Source organism: Lolium rigidum, chromosome 1 (assembly GCF_022539505.1).
Source record: "Lolium rigidum isolate FL_2022 chromosome 1, APGP_CSIRO_Lrig_0.1, whole genome shotgun sequence".
Lineage (NCBI taxonomy): Eukaryota > Viridiplantae > Streptophyta > Magnoliopsida > Poales > Poaceae > Lolium > Lolium rigidum.
Window position 1 is genome coordinate 2,104,136 of NC_061508.1, and position 15,720 is coordinate 2,119,855.

General features: G+C 42.9%; 1 protein-coding gene across 3 annotated transcripts; it reads left to right on the forward strand.

Annotated features, from left to right (window-relative positions):
• Positions 1–7,508: 7,508 nt before the first annotated feature.
• On the forward strand, positions 7,509–14,353 carry LOC124684817 (folate-biopterin transporter 1, chloroplastic-like). Of its 3 annotated transcripts, none has more exons than XM_047219066.1 (9): positions 7,509–7,655; positions 10,132–10,391; positions 10,536–10,600; positions 10,688–10,850; positions 11,833–11,981; positions 12,069–12,317; positions 12,727–12,895; positions 12,974–13,066; positions 13,598–14,353. In XM_047219066.1, exons 1-9 carry the CDS (start codon positions 7,538–7,540, stop codon positions 13,877–13,879), a joined length of 1,548 nt encoding a protein of 515 aa, XP_047075022.1. In that variant the 5' UTR covers positions 7,509–7,537; the 3' UTR covers positions 13,880–14,353. The 3 variants fall into 3 exon arrangements, with proteins under 3 accessions (XP_047075022.1, XP_047075023.1, XP_047075024.1); XM_047219067.1 differs by having other exon boundaries at positions 7,510–7,655; positions 10,225–10,391; XM_047219068.1 differs by lacking the exon at positions 7,509–7,655 and having other exon boundaries at positions 10,132–10,154; positions 10,225–10,391; positions 13,598–14,352.
• Positions 14,354–15,720: the final 1,367 nt, after the last annotated feature.

Below are 15,720 nucleotides of genomic sequence, written 5' to 3' on the forward strand. Positions count from 1 at the left end.
GTAGCAGATGATGTCGCAGCAGTAACGTTGTTGATGACAACATTGTTGACGACAGGGACGACGGGTTGAAGTAGACGGCGTTGAAGATGACGGTAGGCAGCACCGCCCGACTTGGACGGAAGACGACCCGTGATGAAGAGCTTGAGCAGTCGCGTAGAGCGCTTCTCAAAAACATAATTCGCCCTCTCCCGTACAGGATCGCAAGGACGAGCGGTTCCGGAGACCTGCTCTCCCGTTTGCCGATGCACGTCGGCGCGCGGGATGGAGTAGGCTACGATGGCGGCGCAAGCAGAGAGAGGTGGAAACCCTAACTCGTGTATTAGATGTATTTCTGCAGTAGCCGAGCAGGAGATTATATAGGCTCAGGAAACCCTAGGCAACGTGGGGCACGCCCACGTCGCGCGCAAGTTTCGAGTCGGTTACAGATAGCCCACGGTCCGGGAGCGACCCGAACCGACTAACTGCGACGCGTCCGTCTAGGACTCAGTTCGTTTTCCTGAGCTGCAAAAAGTAAGGAAAGTCTCGACTCGAGGCTCAATCCACTCACCACGAGCGCGGCGCGCGTCGTGACGTGTCGAGACGAGCGAGCGAGGAGGAGGAGGAGCGCGCGTGAACCACTCCTATTCTTACTCACTTACTAGTGGTGGAACAACCCACCTTATAAGGTGGTCTAACTTCCTCTCAACTTTCCATGTGGGACTAAACTTCCCACCTCTTGCCACTCCCTAGTGAGCTGCCACCAACTTGGGCTCAAACTCACAAGGCTGTCACTATGTGGGCTTTGAGATTTATAGGAAAATCTGAAATCTAGTATGGGCCACTAAGTGTAGGCCCAATATTTCAACAATCCCCCACCAGGTCTCAAATCCCCATTTTGAGATTTACCAATACTCGCTGCTTGTTTATATACCAGTGTTTCAGCGGAGACTGTTAAGTTGAACTTCCGCCTAGAACCTTAAGCTACATCCATTCACACTTGAACAATGGACTAAGCCTTGAATTGCAAGTTTTGCGTGAACAGGGTTTCACTCAAAGTCATAACCCAGTACATGGCTGCCAGTAGCCTACCCCGCGGGTGAAGCATATGCGTCATACTTCGTGGTCTCTTCATGAGTTTACTAGAGATCACCCAAATCTCATAGATTGCGACGTTTAACAATCGGACTCATATAAGTGTGTTATTTCAAGAATGCTCGTAGGACAAGCATCTTTGCTAAAATAGCCAACATAAACACATTAAGACTTGTTGCCAACCTGCCTTACAGACAATTGAGAGTTGTGCATCTTCACATAGAGATGGTTACATAATACTCTCCTCAATTAAACCATTAGTTTGTTCTTCCCGAGTCCTAATTCACGGGATCTCCGATCACAAAGGTTGGGTTACCACTATGGTGTAACATCAACGGGTCTCAAACCCATCTCCCTCGATGCACTTTCTATCACATTACGTGATAGTCCCTTTGTAAAGGGATCTGTCAGGTTTTTGTCTGTTTGAATATATGTAATAGTTATTACTCCGGAGTTTCGCAATTTCCTGACAGACTTCAAACGTCTCTTGACGCGTCTTGATGACTTCGCGTTATCCTTAAAATTGTTCACTTTGACAATTACAGTTTGATTGTCACAATTCAAAAGGATTGCCGGTACAGGTTTTTCAACCACAGGCAAGTCCATCAAGAGCTCACGCAACCATTCTGATTCAACAGTGGTTGTGTCCAAAGTAGTAAGTTCTGCTTCAATAGTTGACCTCGTCAATATGGTTTGCTTGTAAGATCTCCATGACACTGCGCCACCTCCAAAGGTAAATACATACCCACTAGTGGCGTAGAGATCAGCTACATCAGAGATCCAATTTGAATCACTATATCCTTCAAGCACGGCTGGGTGTCCTGAATAGTGAATCCCATAACTCATTATACCACATAGGTAGCGCATGACCTATCAACTGCATGCCAATGATCAGTACCCGAGTTTGACATGAACCTACTCAACTTGCTAACAGCAAAAGAGATGTCTGGTCTAGTCGCGCTCGCTAAGTACATGAGTGAGCCAACGATTTGAGAATATCTCAATTGATCTATGGCAATCCTCCGGTTCTTGCGTAATGTCACACTGGGATCATAAGGTGTTGGAGAATACTTGCTATCAATATAGCCGAACCGGCCCAAGATCTTCTCAACATAATGGGATTGCGTTAGAGTAATCCCACTCTCGTTCTTAATAAGCTTGATGTTCAGTAATCACATCGGCTTCTCCCGGGTCTTTCATATCAAAGCACTTTGACAAGAAAGACTTGACCTCGTGTATTACTTTCATGTTTGTACCAAATATCAGAATATCATCCACATACAAACACAGTATAACACCTTCGCCCCCACCATGGCGATAGTAAACGCACTTGTCAGCCTCATTGACAACAAAGCCTACAAAAGTCAAAGTTCTATCAAACTTCTCATGCCATTGCTTAGGTGCTTGTTTGAGGCCATATAAAGATTTCAGCAACTTGCACACCTTTCTTTCTTCACCTTTTACTACAAACCCATCAGGCTGATCCATATAGATTTCCTCTTCCAACTCTCCATTAAGGAAAGTTGTCTTTACGTTCATTTGATGAACGATAAGACCATAGGAGGCAATCATGGATAGTAGTACTCGAATGGTGGTAAGTCTAGCGACAGGTGAATAGGTGTCGAAGTAATCTTCGCCTTCTCTCTGTGTGTAGCCTTTCGCTACAAGCCGCGCCTTGTACTTTTCAATAGTACCATCAGGTCTTAGCTTCTTCTTGAACACCCATTTGCAGCCCACAGGCTTGCATCCATGGGGTCGTTCTGATAGCTCCCAAGTTCCATTAGAAAGAATCGAGTCCATCTCATTATGGACAGCTTCTTTCCAGTCATCTGCATCTGGAGATGCATATGCCTCTGCAATGGACGTGGGAGTATCATCCACAAGGTACACAATGAAATCATCACCAAAGGATTTTTCAATCCTCCGTCTCTTGCTCCGTTTAGGAATTTCATTGTCATCCTTCTCAGTAAGATTCTCATGTGATTGTTCAAAATACTCATTAGATGTACTAGATTCAGGAATTATCTCACTAGAAATTCTAGCAATGCTATGCATATCTTTCATAGGAAACATATTCTCAAAAAATGTTGCATCACGAGATTACATAATAGTATCAACATGCATATCTGGTACCTCAGATTGAACTACTAAAAATCTTTAGCCTACACTCCTTGGAGCATAACCTAGAAAGATACAATCCACTGTCTTTGGTCCAAGTTTGCGTTTCTTAGTAATTGGAATATTGACTTTCGCCAAACATCCCCATGTGCGCAAATACGAAAGTGATGGTTTTCCCCCAGCCCACTCCTCGTAAGGGGTTTTATCTTTATTCTTGTTAGGAACTCTATTCGAGACATGACATGAATTCAACAAAGCCTCCCCCCACCATGCCTTTGATAAACCAGCAGTGGCTAACATGGAATTCACCAAGTCAGTCAGCGTGCGGTTTTTCCTCTCGGCAACCCCGTTTGATTGGGACGAATAGGGAGGCGTCCTCCCATGAATAATGCCATGTTCCTCACATAATTCATCAAAGATCTTAGGAAAATATTCACCACCACGATCCGACCTAAGACGCTTGATCTTTCTCTCTAGTTGATTTTCAACTTCGGCCTTATAAATTTTAAAGTAGTCTAAAGCTTCATCTTTAGTTCGCAACAAATAAACATAGCAAAATCTAGTCACATCATCAATCAATGTCATAAAATATCTTTTTCCCCCTTTTGTCAACACACCATTCATCTCGCATAGATCAGAATGTATGAGTTCTAGAGGTGCCAAGTTTCTCTCCTTGGCCGCCTTGTGAGGCTTCCGAGGTTGTTTTGATTGCACACAACTATGGCACTTAGAACCTTTGGCAATGGTGAAATTCGGAATTAAACTTAAACTCGATAGTCGAGACATTAAACCAAAATTAATGTGACATAAACGAGAATGCCAAACACTGGTATCATCACTAACATTGCCACAAATATGGTTCACAGACTTATTACTGAAATCCGAAAGCGAAAAGCGGAACAAGCCTCCGCACTCATAGCCTTTACCAATAAATTATCCAAACTTGGAAACAACTACTTTATTCGACTCTAAAACAACCTTAAACCCATCTCTCGCATAGAAGGGAGCCGCTAACGAGATTCTTGTTTATAGTAGGGACATGCCGCACGTTCCTCGGCCGCACGATCTCCCCGAAGTGAACTTCAGATCTACAGTGCCAACACCACGAACAGAAGCATGTGACCCATTCCCCATCAAGACAGAAGAATCCCGGACGACCTGGTAAGAAGTGAATATGGATATGTCAGCACACACATGAACATTAGCACCTGTATCAATCCACCAACATGGAGATTGAAATACCGAAAGAACAGTAAAGAGATTACCGTACCCATCAGCATTGCTAGCGTCACCGTGTTGACTTGCCTCGCCTTTTTCTTGCGGTCTGCCCTCTCTGGACAGTCCTTAGGAAAGTGGTCAGTCTCTCCACAGGTAAAGCAGCTCAGATCTGCTTTGTTTATCATCTTCTTCTTCTTGAAGGTTGTAGTCTTCATAGGCTTATTCAAGGAGGGCTTGTTATTCCCTTTGTTCTTGCTGCAGGGTTTCTTCTGCACCATGTTGGCGCTAGACCGACCCTCTCTTTTCTCAGTATTATCCTTAGCCCGAGCTTTCTCCTCAACATCAAGAGACGCTGTCAGATTTTCAACTGATATCTCCTGTCTCTTGTGTTTGAGAGTTGTGGCAAAGTTCCTCCATGAAGGGGGCAACTTAGCGATGATGCATCCGGCCACAAACTTGTCGGGTAAGGCACACTTAAGGAGTTCAAGCTCTTTCGCAATGCACTCGTATCTCATGAGCTTGTTCGACTACGTAACGGTTGTTTACCATCCCGATGTCATGGAAGCTCTCCATGATGTACAATTCATCGCTCGCATCGGTTGCACCGCATTTAGCATTCAGTGCATCCCGGAGCTCTTTACCATCTATTATGTGCATGTACACATCACACGTACGATCGACAAGAATACTCGGAATGCATCCGACGAAGAGAGTATTGTTTTCCTTGAACTTGTTCCGATCTTGGTCGGATATAGTTCCTTCGGGTAAACCATCACTAACTTCGAACACTTTCGGATGAGTAAGCCAGAGCGTGGCCTTAACCTGCCACCTCTTAAAGTGCACACCGGTAAACTTATCCGGCCTCAGTGCATCAGCAAAACCGGCCATTGTTAACTCAGGAAATTGCCTACAATTAGGTTTTTGAATTGTTGGAGAATTAGGCACAATTTCCATGATTAATTCCAGAATATAAAACATAATGACAACAACTGCTAACATGTGAAACTCGAACACATTAGATGGGAGCGGCGATTTGGCTCCCGGGAGCATTTGCTCCCGGTTTTTTCAAAAAAATAGAAAAAATCGAAAACTTATCAGAAAATTCTGAAAAAAATCATGCACGTACCTGATCATGGCACGCACCAACATGTAAAATGTCGTTGCAAAATGTCAGCGTATGCGCCCTGGACAAAAATGACAAATTTCTGACATGAAATGAGATCCAAAAATTTGAATCTCAGATCTGGAAATTTGTCATTTTTGCCCAGGACGCATACGATGACATTTCGCAGCAAAATTTCACAAGGTGGTGCGTGCCATGGTCAGGTACGTGCATGATTTTTTTCGGAATTTTTTGAGAAGTTTTGAAAAACAAAATTTGCTCCCCAAAAATCCGGGAGCAAATGCTCCCGGGAGCCAAGACGAATTTCCGACATTAGATGCATTAATCAACATGAGTAGCAGCAGCGCAAACGGTAAAGCATCCATCACTAAATAGATCGAGATATATCGCACGTACCGATCTGGTGGAGGTGTAGCAGATGATGTCGCAGACGACTGGTCGAAGTAGACGGTAGGAAGCACCGCCCGACTTGGACGGAAGGCGACCCGTGATGAAGAGCTTGAGCAGTCACGCAGAGCGCTTCCCAAAAACCTAATTCACCCTCTCCCGTACAGGATTGCAAGGACGAGCGGTTCCGGATACGCGCTCTCCCGTTTGCCGATGCACGTCGGCGCGCGTCGTGTCGAGTCGAGCGAGCGAGGAGGAGGAGGAGCGCGCGTGAACCACTCCTATTCTTACTCACTTACTAGTGGTGGAACAACCCACCTTATAAGGTGGTCTAACTTCCTCCCAACTTTCCATGTGGGACTAAACTTCCCACCTCTTGCCACTCCCTAGTGAGCTGCCACCAACTTGGGCTCAAACTCACAAGGCTGCCACTATGTGGGCTTTGAGATTTATAGGAAAATCTGAAATCTGGTATGGGCCACTAAGTGTAGGTCCAATATTTCAACAGCAACTAGGATACCAAGAGTTGTTTACGGTGGCGACTCTTGGAGCAGGTTGCTAATTATGTTTTACCCAACATGGATGGCACAAATCTGTCATCCACCCTCATAAACTTTTTATTAGTCGTGTTGGCTATGTAATTTGCCCTCTTTAGTGCGTGGGTGTGTCTTTTGTGACGATTGGGTGCATTTTGGACATGCACATGTCGGTCATGATTTCTGTATATTTATATTTGCCTTGATGCATCAATGTGAGTTTTACAAAGCATCATCTATAAAAGAAGATTACTAATAGACATATAAGTTGAGATGGACAATGATTGTTTGCATAGGCTCGAGGGGATGTGTAGATGTGTGGTTGCATGACCTAAGTGCGGTATGTGGTTAAAGATTAAAACACATCTATCTTCTAAACCATAAAAACTACTATAACATTAGTGTTAGTTGGTTATGTTTTCTTCGTGGTTAGAATAAAGTAGACTCTTGAGTTGTTGCTGATTTATAGGAAAAATAGCATGTAAGCATAAATGTAAGTAATTTGCGGAAAAAGATAAATGTACCGAGGAACAACTCAGATTTTTATCGTGCAAGTTCCACTTTCTCTCTTTTTTTTAGGTCACATACCATCAAGTTTTATCTTCAAATTTTGTATGAATAAGTACTAAGACAATGTAAACGTGCATGATTCATCTTGCAATTATCTAACTCTTACAAATGCGATGTTCGGGCTGTTTGAAAATTAGGTTCATATAAGTACAATGAATGTTTCTCAATGAGTACTGTGTTACATTCAGTACTACTACATCTCTAAATTGGTTATCGTACTTTAATAAATTTATGACAATTAAATTGGACTGGAGGAAGTAACTGTACATGACACGGAGAGGTAGGCAGGCTGGTCGTACTCTTTCTTCTGTCGAGAAACACAGGGCAGAGGACGCGTGACCACATACCTGGCCTCGTAATTGCCGTTTTACTGTTCCTATAATCTGTCCTCCCACTTCCTCGTCGCTCCCGGCAATCCCCCGACCTCCACCTCCACCTCCCCGTTCCGCCGCGCCGCGCCGCGCCGCCGATCTCCCCGTCTTTCAGGACACGGCGCTGCCTCCGGTTCCACGGGATGGCCTCCGGAAGCTCTGCTGGACGCGAGCCGTACGACGAGGAGGCCGCCTCCCGCCGCCCGCTCGAGCTCGCCGTCCGCGACTCCGCCTCCGCTTCCGCCTCCGACCACCGGTCTGGTGAGCTCCCTGCTCTCTTGTACGTAACAAGGTTCTCCTAAATTTAAGGATCCGGTGCGGCAATGCATCGAGGAGCGTAGGAATTGGGGAAATCCGAACGGGGCCTAGTTTTTTGTTGCGTGGTAAAAGCAGGGATCGAGTTGAACTGTGCAGAGCATTAGAGTAAGCTGCGATTAACAGAGAGCGTAATTGATTGTATTATCTAGTTCTACTTTGCATCCTTAGCATTGTGTATGTGTGTGTGTGCCTTTTTGTATGTTGGTTGGTTAAAATTTGCAATGCAGCTGATGTTTGCAGCTGCAGTATGTATCATTTGTGGTCACTATTTTCCTAATGTGTCGCTATTTGTCAGGAAGGGAGTATGCCAATTTATTGTACACTAGCATGTGGGAGGAAACATAGATGAACGAAAATAAGTTGCATATTGGCTGGAGAGCTATCATTTGTAATGTGTATAACTGGGTACTGGTGGCATGACAGTACCTGTATATAAGTAAAAATACAAATTTAGTGTGCGGGGTACTTCCTCACCTCCCCGCCCTTGTGTGTGTGTGCCAGTATCGTCACTATTTTGTACTTCGTATGACTTGTAGACAACTATGTTGTTGACATAGGCCACTTTTAATTGTTCAAGCTTACCAATTTGCTCCATGCAACAGTACGGAATATACTTTTTTTTTTGTTTTTGTTCATCTGGTGTAAGGAATCATGTTAGAGCTTTCTATGGACGTGGTGCAACAGGTATCTGCTGTTTGAGAAATATATTCTTATTTTAGGAAGGCAATGCATCGATTTTTAGTACTGCAGTCAATAGCGAGTCAATTCCCTGAGTTTTGTGATATGTACATGGATTCATGGAAGCATACAAATATAGTACCAGTACCACAATAGCAAACATTGACTGTTGCGAGAAATGCCATTGACCTATTCATGGAATTGTCCCACATGGATCGCGCTGTGACTAATAATCACGAGAACATAGTGTTAACATCCTACGGACCTGATTCTCATCGTCATTTGGTGTTGTATAACATTTTAGATAAGGAGTTGTATATTCAATTCTGTTTTTTGTTTGGAGGGACAGCATCAAAGGATGGAGTAGAATGGAGACTTGGTGACTGTGTGACCGCTTATGATTCAAAAAAAAAAAAATCATTTTGTTAGACATGCACATATGGTCAATGCTAGTCTATGCTACATAGGCTTACAGGCTAGTCCAGAGTTATCTACTTGGTACCTTTTTTTTTAGAAAATGGAAGCTTCATTTTTTTTTCGAGAAAACGCAATAGACTATTGCGTTTCATTGCATTGAAAAGGTAGAGTTCAAATTTACAAGCCTCCTAGGAGGCCACCAGCGAGCCAAAAAAAAAAAAAGAGGAAAACAAATCAGTGTACATCCCAGGTTGTTGGCCAAACATCCCTTAGGCCCTTGGCCCCAGCGGTAATCCACAGCCTGGCCTCGTCCTTGATCTTGTCAAGCAGGTTTTGCACAGAAGGTTTCGCCCTATCGAAGACGCACTCATTCCTGTGCTTCCAGATCATCCAGGGGGTCAGCAAGGTGACGGTGGCGAGCCCCTTGCGCATCGGTTTCGGCAGGTCTCTGCGTGTGTCGATCCACCAGTCGGTGAGGCTAGCCTCGCCGCTCGGCACTTGATGGAAGCTTCATTACCCCCAGTCTCTGCACGAACTAAGGATGCATACTGCCAAGTTATTTCAAAACTACTATATAACAACAACATCAAAGCCTTTTTCCCAAGCAAGTTGGGGTGCCCTTTTTTTTCTACTTTTTGTTGGTTATATACCGACAAAAAGTAGAAAAAAGGGCACGTCATGGAAGGTTGCCAAACACAGTACAAGCCATAGCTGGGTCCATATTAACCCCTATACCGGAGGCTACAAAGAGATCATCCACATGCTAACAGCAATGTCATGCATTTCAACATTTCTTCGACATTCTCTCTTTCCCCAGATTCTTGGCATGATAATTCCATTAGATCTACTCATCTACACACTCCCTGCTGCACTTGTGGCACGAGGCCAGGCAACACACTCCCAAGCCAGTGTGCAAGGGCTTGGCCTCCACAACCCTTCTGGTACCCTGGATGGTCTGGAATCAGCATAATGACTGCATCTTCGACGGAACACAGCTCTCTGTCAGCACCAGAATCACCACGATCAAGAAAGAAGCTGTGCTGTGGCTCAGAGCTGACGCCCATGGGGTCCGTGTTCTTTTACCGATGACCTGGGATGTCCACTAATCATTTTTCACACTTGTAATCTGCCTCTTAGGTGGAATGTAAAACAACTTCTATCTATTCAGTGACATGAAAAAGCAATGGTCATTTGTGTTTTCTCAAAAAAAAAAAAAATCATTAGATCAACAAAAAAATGTCTGCAAAAGTGGACAACGATAACGCAAGAAAAATATTTTGCCTGTTTACCTACTTATTCATTACCTTCATGGTACATACTGTAGGAAATATCATGCCTAGATATCAGGTGGGTTCAAATAAAGTTGATACAAGTAAGAAAAACCTGGAGGCATGGCATAAGAAGCAATCTGGTGCAGGTGATATACGCAAGAGCAAGTCGGGATACTTCACGGCATTCGGGGTGGACCTATCTCCTGATAATATGGCAGTTGCGATTGTATATTTTGTGCAAGGGGTTTTAGGTCTTGCCCGACTTGCTGTGAGCTTTTACTTAAAAGATGACCTTCACCTTGATCCGGCTGAGGTACCTGGTGTTTATTATTTTCCCCTTCATATATTGTCTTAGTGGTCCTAATATTTAGAGATGTGGTCTTATTATGTGCATGTTGTAGTTTACCTCGTAAGCAAAATATTTCAATAAGTGACTAATATGGTTTATGTTATATAGACTGCAGTTATATCTGGCTTCTCATCTTTGCCCTGGTTGATCAAGCCCATCTATGGCTTTATCAGGTCTCGCAAAAGTTCTCTATACATTTCTTTCTGTTGTATTGTATATGTACACTTGATGGCACTGACTGTTCTACCTTTGCCTTCTAGTGATTCCATTCCACTCTTTGGGTATCGAAGAAGATCATATCTTATTTTGTCAGGATTTCTTGGAGCATTTTCATGGAGTTTGATGGCTACAGCAGTGGACAGTAAATATGGTGCAGCATTCTCTATTCTTCTTGGATCACTTTCTGTTGCCTTCTCAGATGTTGTAAGTGAGCCAAATATTCTGCAAGCAAGTTATCATTTTCAACTGTTTAGATGAAGTGTTAAGTTACAGTGACGTATTTTATTTATACAATGCATTCATTTAAGTGCTCATGTGCTCCATACCTGAATTTGAATCAGCATTGGTGCTCTGTTTTGTCTCATGGAGATCACCTTCCTTATGCAGTAAGAAAGACATCGATAACATCATCTGGCTAGAAGTAATGAGTGCTTAACAACAACTATTTTCTTTTATCGGTTACAGACGTACATATGTGGGTAGGGTGTAGAGTGTAGACCTTATCTTACAGCATGATGCGACCGAATCCTTGAAGCTATTAAAATAGTTATATTTAATAATCTGTACAGTATAGGTGTCGACAATCCTTTCAAAATATTGCTTAAGGTTCCAGTTATATTGTGCTACAGCACAACCAATGAACAAGTCATGACTATACTCAAAACTAGAACAAAAAGCAAGCTCATGTCCTACTTCGTCACTGTCACTACCAAAAAATTCCTTAGGTTGCTATTGTGGGACTTCAGCGTTTTAAGTTGAGTTGTTGTAAGTGATCGTCATGCAACCTGTGCTGGATCACACTCATCAGAGTTTCCATGAGTTTTTGTTCTAGCTTATTTGCGGACTAATGACGCAACCATGCATGGCCGCCTTTGGTCAGGAGGATATTGCAATTACTAAACATTAATCTATATCTAGTTGAATATGTCCTTTCTTATCTAAAGTTGTCAAATTATTCTTGACCACGTCAGTCTGTAAATTGGAATGATCTAGACAAGTCTTTCAGCGCATTGAAAAAAATCAAATATATATGAAGATTATCTTATAAACAGAAAAGGTCACCACCTACTCTGTTATCACATGTTGGACCTGTTCCTGCATGAATTAGGACAAGAATACTATGGAGTTTCATATATATATTTTGCTTCCTGGATTTGTTTCAACCTCAGCTGTGAAAACAATGCAGGTGGTAGATTCTATGGTAGTTGAGAGAGCTCGTGGCGAATCACAAAGTACATCTGGATCTCTTCAGTCTCTATGTTGGGGATCCTCTGCATTTGGTGGAATTGTGAGCGCATATTTCAGTGGTTCGCTTGTGGATACTTATGGAGTAAGGTTTGTCCCATAACTTCACTGTTTTCTACTGCAGCCCTACACATTTTCTCTTGCAGTACACTGATAAAAACATTCCTGTAAACGCAGATTTGTCTTTGGTGTTACAGCATTTTTACCCTTGATGACATCTGCTGTTGCAGTTCTTGTAAATGAACGTCGTTTAACTCCTGGAGAACATGCAATGTCAGTCTCTGGTTCAGGATTCATTGAGAGTTCGACACAGCACATTAAGCAGCTATGGACTTCTGTAAAGCAACCTAACATTTTCTTGCCGACTTTATTTATATTCCTCTGGCAAGCAACACCACACTCAGAGTCTGCCATGTTTTTCTTCATGTATGTATCAGGTTACCACAATTTCACATCAGTTTGTAATTACAGTGTCTCTTTTATTGCGTACATGATTATTGTTTACTGTTGTGCTAGAGTTAGTTGTAAATGCAGTAACAGAAGTTTTACAAAATACAAACTGCATTAGGTTACTAGATGCTCCTCCAGCTCACCTTTGATTGGATCGATTTGATTACCATAGGTTCGATGTAAGTATGATATTAACTTAATTGCAACAAATGATGATCCTAGTTAATTAACTTAATTGCTCACATATGATCATCGTTGCTAGTTGGTTGCATTATAGCTGACCTGTAGCGTAGGCACAGCTTTTCATTATGTGTTTGAAAGTTTATCTTTGTGATGTTTCTTTGAATTGATTGAACTTTCATGCCCCCGTTATTATTAATCTCAGCACAAATAAACTTGGATTCACTCCAGAGTTTCTAGGACGTGTAAAGCTTGTTACTTCCATTGCATCCTTGCTTGGTGTCGGAATTTATAACTATTTTCTGAAGGCAGTTCATCTGAGGAAGATATTTTTTGTGACAACCATCATAGGTTCAGCCCTTGGAATGACACAGGTGCTCCTTTTGCTTTTATTTCAGTGCAGCAAAAGTTATTTGCCATCCTTAAAATTTTGGTATGTTGTTTGTCTTCAGGTTCTTCTTGTCACTGGGCTTAATAGGCAGTTTGGGATCAGTGACGAGTGGTTCTCCATTGGAGATTCGTTAATCATCACAGTCCTTGGCCAGGTATGTAACAATACCATATTTGCTGATTGATGGCAAACTCTTCTACAATGTTACTGTTGTGGACTTACATCCAGAACGGGACAGCTACCATGAAGAAGATAGCCAGACTTAAATGACCGACACATATATAATAGTACCTCCTAACTTGACACCCAAGGCGTTATACTTTCCTAATCCTTACTGTTCCGAATTTACCTTTCCTAATCCTATATCTTAGTCATCTTTCCCAAGTCATCCCTTTCATGAACTCTTCCCTTAGGTGTCTCCTCCCCTGACACTCATTGGGAGGCAATGTGCTAATGTCCACAACAGTTACGTTATTTGGTATACAGCCAATTCGAATTTTCTTAACAAGTGGTAATTCTCAGCATAACAACCACTCTCGAGGAAAGCATCCCAATGGTGTTGCACCATAGGACTGAATTTTTTTTCACATCAACGTACCTGTCTTACAACTATTGTTTACAACTTCTTTCTGCTTTCAGCCATTCTCCTTGTATGTAATCTTATATAAGCTTCATTATATGGCAGGCTGCATTCATGCCGGTGTTAGTGTTAGCTGCAAAATTGTGCCCTCCAGGAATGGAAGCAACTTTGTTTGCCACTTTGATGTCTGTTTCGAATGCTGGAAGTGTTACTGGTGGTCTGGTCGGTGCTGGTCTAACAAAGCTTTTGGGAGTCACTAGGGAAAGTTTTGGAAATCTACCTCTATTGATTATCATATGCAATCTCAGTTCCTTGCTGCCCCTGCCTCTTCTAGGTCTCCTTCCAGATGAAGAAGATTCAGATAATGAAGAGACAAAACACAGCTGACTAACTGAGGTTTAATGCGTTCCAATTCTCAAGTGTAGTATGGCCTGCTCCGTTTCAACCTGAGGTAACAGATGTGGCTGTGCTCCAATATGAGTCAGCAAATCAGCAGGGAAATATAGAATGAACATTTCATATGACTGCATCTTTCCTTGCTGCCATGTAAGCACCAAGATCAATATGGTCATCACAAATGGAACCTGATGCTATGGAGCACAGGTACTTTTCTTTTCTTTTATATAGCTAACATGTATTATGACTTTATGAGACAGTGTTGAGCGATCGTTATGTAACTGATGTAACACCATGAAAAAGAACGGAGGGGTTTACCTTTTTTAGTTACACAGCGACCCCCTTTACCAATTTGGTTACTTGCGGGGAAATATAAATATTTTGTCCCCTTCAGAAGCTGTACTATCTACTATGGATAGTGTGAATTGTGAAGAAACATACACTTCTCCTTAAGTGGCTTGTGATATAGTACCAGAATTTTTGGATATCATCTTTGCAACTGTATGCATCCCATTAGGCACGTTAACATCTAGGAATTGCAAGGGCTTTTATGGTTGTAGTTTCGTTGGAGTTTCTGATAGCAAATCTGACTCTTTGTAAACCACAAATGTGTGCCCTTGACTTGTGCTTTAAGGTCGTCTTGAGAGATGATTCTAGTTTTTTCCACACGTCAAATCGCAAATAAAGCTATGATTTCATTATTTCGTGGAAAGCTGTGCTTCCAATTAGGCTGGTGCCAATGCACCACTTAACTCTAGCTTGCCACGTCAGTTTTTTCCCTCACTCTCACCCCACGGTGCCAATGCACAGGCTATAGTGATAGCTTTACTTCTCTTTCCTCCACGTCAGCTTTTCTCTCTCCTCGACATCAGCATTTCATTTTCAGATTACAACAATATAAATAATGCAAGAAAATTATTTTATTGAACTAAAATTGTTACCGATTACATCATAAAAAAAATTACATAAAAATTTGAAAAGATTACATAAAAATTTGAAAAAATTACATAATCTAGGAATTAGCCCACACATGCTTAATCAAATCATGCTGGAGCTGTGTATACATCGGTGACTCCCTCATTTCGGTGTTCACCTGAATCGTGGCTGCTAGGCTTGGTGGTGCATGGTGGTGTATTGCAGGGCCGACATTTGAAGCAACTGTCTCATAGATGTTGTCCAAATTTGTACCACACTCATCGTCGATGATCATGTTGTGCAGAATGACACATGCACGCATGATCATTCCAAGAGTACGCCTCGAGTAGGAGCGTCCCGGAACTGCTAGAATGTTGAACCTAGCCTTCAACACTCCAAAGGCACACTCGACATATTTGCGATGCGCTGATTGAGCAGCAGTGAACACTCAATGCTTTTCACTTTGTGGAAGAGTAACACCTTTCATGAACACCGGCCAGGAGGGGTAGATGCCGTCGGCAAGGTAGTAACCATAGGGTACTCGTGTCCATTCACCGTGAAGTTCACTACGGGTGCTTCTCCCCTAAGCACATCAGTGAACAACGACGACTGGTTGAGTACATTGATGTCGTTGTTGGACCCGGCCACTCCAAAAAGGCATGCCGGATCCAACGATCATACGACGCCACGGCTTCTAAGATTATGGTAGGGTGTTTGATGTCTCCCCTTGTGAATTGACCAGCATGAGCCACCGGGCAGTTCCTCCACCGCCAATGCATGCAATCGATGCTCCCTAACATGCCCGGAAAGCCACGCTCCTCGGCTTTCGCTAACGTACGCCGAGTATCCTCCACGGTTGGGCGACGGCAAAACGTTTCCCCGTAACAGTCAATGATGCCTTCACGGAATCTATCTAG